This window comes from Aplysia californica, unplaced genomic scaffold, assembly GCF_000002075.1.
Source record: "Aplysia californica isolate F4 #8 unplaced genomic scaffold, AplCal3.0 scaffold00555, whole genome shotgun sequence".
Lineage (NCBI taxonomy): Eukaryota > Metazoa > Mollusca > Gastropoda > Aplysiida > Aplysiidae > Aplysia > Aplysia californica.
The window spans coordinates 319,952-324,766 of NW_004797825.1; the positions used below are offsets into that span (position 1 = coordinate 319,952).

Here is a 4,815-nt window from a genome sequence, read left to right on the forward strand (position 1 = left end):
ACTGCAGCGCCATCTGAAGCAAAGAACGAACTTCCTGCGGACACTTTTTTGGCTGAGTGGCCCATCTTGTTATTTACTATCTTTGATGTTATGCAGATCTTAAAAACATTCAATACAATTTTTTACCCACAAGTGGATTGATTACATTGTACAAGCACGAGATCACAGACGAAAAGAAGCCTCACAGTCACGCCAACAGCAATAGGGTGTGAACTAAGAATGGAGAAACAATCCAAACAAAGATGTAATACTAGGCCCTGGATGGTACATTAGAAGAGCCAGAACAGGAGACTCCCCCTAATTAATATGGGTAGCGCAAGATCGACACAAAATAAATCTCAGAGGTTACAATCAGAAAGTTAGGTCTACATCTGGAAATGGATTGTGAAAGCCAGATGAAGAAACAAGAAACAGGTGACTATAAAGTAGTACATGTAGTAAACGTATGAAGTGTTCGAAAATGAACAGTGCGTGCAGGAGTATCTGCAGTGCAGATTTTGCATAAACTGGTAGACTAGTACTATAATTGTGCAATATTCCCAAGATAACTTTTCGTCATCTTAGCTCCTCAGTTAGCAGGGTGGGTTTTACATTACAGGCAACAGCCTTTTATGTATAGATTCTACTTCTACCTGTATTCAGACCAGACCATCAATGATTGATTTATTTATAGAGGCACCAGCCATCCATGTAGGGCCTACCTGTATTTTGTAATTCTTTTTTTTTTTAAATAGAAATTTTGTTGGAAAGAGGAAAGGAGGGGGGGGGGGTATCTATTTGTTTTGTTTTTTCTGCTTGTTTGTTGATTGAAAAAAAAACTAATTTCACACAGTTTTGCATTGTTTTGATTTTCATTATCGCCACTGGTCAGTAAATATATACATTTTATTCGTTTAGCCCTGTTAGTTTGTGTTACGCAAGCCTCGTTTCTCACCCAGCCCAATTTGAAGAACTGAAAACGCAATTCTTTCAGCTTACCAAGAGTAAATTTGTTTCGTGCCGGAAGTGGTACTCGTCCCCGCTGAGTCGGATCCTGGCTACACTCAGACGGATCATTTCTCCTGGAAAATAAAAGAAATAAAGAGTTCTTTTGTACTTTTGAGCAGGAGACAGGGACTGCCGTACTGGCAATAGCAAACAGCCTTTTCTATTGTCAATTATACTATTAAAAAATGATAATCAAACAAACGTGAAAAGCTTCCAAATATCTGAATACGCTGAGGCAAATCGAACTGCCCAGGTACACAACTCTGCACACCGAAACCGATGAAGTTAATGCTACAGTGAACATTGTGTCGGACATATTTCGCCCTTATTTATTATAGATGGCTATGTGGCTTTATTTTAATCAACTGCAAAAGGAAACAAAATCCGTTTCAAAGTATAACTGGTGTTTTGTTGCTAAGATTATCATTTAATTCCAAAATTCATTCGTTATTGTTATTTTTTTGTCGTTTTCGCTTTTTAGAGTTTAATCACTATCACTGGATTTTGTCAACAGGTACATAATGTCTACAATTGAAACTGCTCTAACGGTCACCCGTATTAGACAATTACCCAGGGGCGAAGGCTGACTTGTTTGACAGGGTAATCAAAGTGAAACGGGACCAGATATAGATCTATATGGCCTGTAGATATCACAGAAGAATCTTACTCGAGGCGGCGACTCTGAGTTGTGAAATGAAAACAAATCCGGAATTCATATTGTATGTTCAACCGCCAAAATAATCGGGAAAGTATCTTATTAAATATCAGTTCCAACTAAAATTAAATTAACTTTAGATGTGAATACATAAACACAAAGCAAAGAAGCAGAGGTGTCAGTACTAGAGATCTATATGTTATAGACCTACCAGAGAGTCTAACTCTTTGGTAGAACATGACAATTATCATTTTTTAAATTTCACATTTGGCTGTTTTTGTTAGCCTTTCGCGGCCAGGAGCTGGTGTCATAATCGAGGTCACGATCTGATTATAGGACAGTAAAAAGTCGAGGAAAAAAAACAAGCACATGCAGCAGTAAAGAGATTGTTAGGAGTTAGTTCCCCTCACATTTGTGAGGTAGACTCGACCAGTGTTCGTTAGCTTACTTAATCAGGGCTTGGGATTGATTATAACTGTGGCCCCAAAGGGGTGAACATTGTATATGTGGCAATGAAACAGCCATGACTGCTATGCACATGTTCCCTCAACTGTATTAGTAGACTCTTTCAGCCTCAGTTTAAGCTTACTTAATCAAAGCTTGCGACTGCTTATGGAGTGGCCCGAGAGGGGTGAGGAGGCTATTTATGTGGCCGTGAAACCGTTTTGAATGTTAGGCATACTCATTGTGGATTACGAACCTCTTTTTACTTTTAATTTAAGAGGTTTACGTTTAAGGATGAATTTGACAGCGACAAGGTTTCAAAATTAGGAAGGGAAGCAGTGATTGTTTGATTATATAGACGCTTCGCCCCTGCAATTACCTGTACAAACGATCACTTCCCATTTCACTCCTATTGGTTTTTTATATATTTTTTATATATATTAAACAATAAGGGGGCTCTCGTGGCCTAGAGGTTAAGGTGTTGGCCTCTCATTTAAAAGGTCCTGGGTTCGAATCCGGGTAGCGACCGAAAAAAATTCTTCTCTAAAATTGTCTCCTTTCACCTCCTTTCCTGCTCTCTAGCAATGTTCTGTTGTCTGCTTTCATTTCCACTTTCTGCCCCCACCCCCTCACCTCCTTTGCCCCCTCCTCTGGGCTCCTGACCCTTTCTGCAGCCTTTCTACTGCTACTCCTTGGCTCCTCCTTACTGCTGTCTTTCTGCCACACCCCTGATCTTCTGGTAGGAAAGATTTACACCTAGCCTTCTCGGACAAGGGCGAAAAATCTCGGAGGGCCCGTGTGCAAGTTGCGCACGTTAAAGATCCCTAGGTGGTCTAAAATCGATGAGAGTAGGCTTCGGCCGCCACCCGGGCAAAATTCAAAATTTCCTACCAACTGAAAATATTAGGTGTGTCCCGCGCGCTCATATGACCTTATGCAGTTGCGAGCGCCATAAAACACTGTACGAAAACAAACAAACAAAACAAACAAACAAAACATTATAATGACACAATGTATGGCAATTGTGTCTGGGGTATCAACGGCACAGAACTCACGTATGAGGGTCCACAATCTTATAGACTGCCCCATCACATCGTGAACTGCCCGAACTTTCGCTTGTGAGTATGTAGATTTCTCCTGAGGAAGGCAAGACGAACAATCATTCAATAGCAATTGTTTAGGTAAACGTAAAATTGCCCCCACCCCCCCAACCAACACATACTCACATACACCCCATTTCGAAATGCTTGACATCAAGCGAAACATCTGTCTGCATCTGGGGTCCCTTTGGGGGGCGGGGGGGGGGGGGGGAGGGAATCAGCAGCAGCAACAATCACCAAACAAAACCACTATATATGCTTTATGTTATGCTATATATTACAAAAGTTGAACTACTTTGCCTGTCAAAATGTTGCGGTAGAGACAAACAATTCTGATTATGAGAAATCATTGGCTACGTACAGATCTAATGAATTAAAGTTCAGATTCATGTAAAGTTGAGGGTTCCTACCATCTTCGTTAGTTTTTAGTTTTAGTAGTAGAGGTTTTACAGCGCTCGCAACTGCGAAAGGTCATAATATGAGCGCCGGAAGATTAGAGGTGTTACAAGAGAGTAACATAGCCTACATAAAAAAAAGCAGAAGGGAAAATAAGGATGATAGATGTTTGATAGGAAAGGAGAAGCAAACCACACCAGAGCACCCACCAACCGCCCACCTACCATCTTCGTCCTCTCCGAAAGAAAGGATGTAGTCCCTGAGACAGCCGCGGAGCCCTCCGTCACACAGGGTAGACCCGCACAGAGTCACCTCCTTGTTGGTCCACGTCCCGCCCTCTTCCTTCAGCGAGAACAACCGGCTGGTGGGGAGAGGGAAAACGCATATTAATTATCAATCATTTTACAGGTATATATATATATATATATTATAGCAACCCCCCCCCCCCCAACAAAACTACAACTGCAAGCCGTATGAATAATAATGATAATAATAAAGTTAATAATATCTATCTATCTATCTATCTATCTATCTATCTATCTATCTATCTATCTATCTATCTATCTATCTATCTATCTATCTATCTATCTATCTATCTATCTATCTATCTATCTATCTATATATATATATGTTAATAATGATAATAATGATGATGATGATGATGATGATGATGATGATGATGATGATGATGATGATGATGATGATGATGATGATGATGATGATGATGATGATCGTGTTGATGATAATGATCGTGAAGGTGATCATGATGACAGTACATGTTTACGTTCTACAGAATGTTCTAAGCACTTTTACAACTATATGTACTTATTGTACTATTACCCCAGCAGACGCTAGAACTAAAGAACTCAGAAACATTTCCGGCATCTCGGAAAGCGTACAATGCAAGCTGCCGATTGCATGCGCTCGCTAAAACACTACGCTTTCGGTAGGTATTCATAGCTTTTTGCCCATTCCCACCTGGCCAGGTGAAGTGAAAAAAATTAATGTAAAGTGTCTTTCCCAACGACAAAATGTCCTAACGGGATTCGAACCCACGGCCTTACGTTTGAGAGTCTGCGAGCCAAAAAAATTAGACCATTGGTATCAGAAACAGATTACGTTAAAATTTCTACATATTATCTATGATAGTTATTCTTATTAGTGCTGGTGGTAACATGCACATCAATACGCTGTTGTACTCTGATAAGGAGGAATGGACAGCGCACGAGATCT

General features: G+C 40.3%; 1 protein-coding gene across 1 annotated transcript in view; it reads right to left on the minus strand.

Annotated features, from left to right (window-relative positions):
• The window catches only part of LOC101846760 (HHIP-like protein 1), a gene marked incomplete in the record, with an annotated part of 35,355 nt that overhangs the window by 4,450 nt on the left and 26,090 nt on the right, over positions 1-4,815 (minus strand). Inside the window, 3 exon segments of the mRNA XM_013087187.2 lie at positions 979-1,061; positions 3,142-3,223; positions 3,807-3,943. Of these exon segments, the coding sequence (XP_012942641.1) occupies positions 979-1,061; positions 3,142-3,223; positions 3,807-3,943 (302 nt within the window).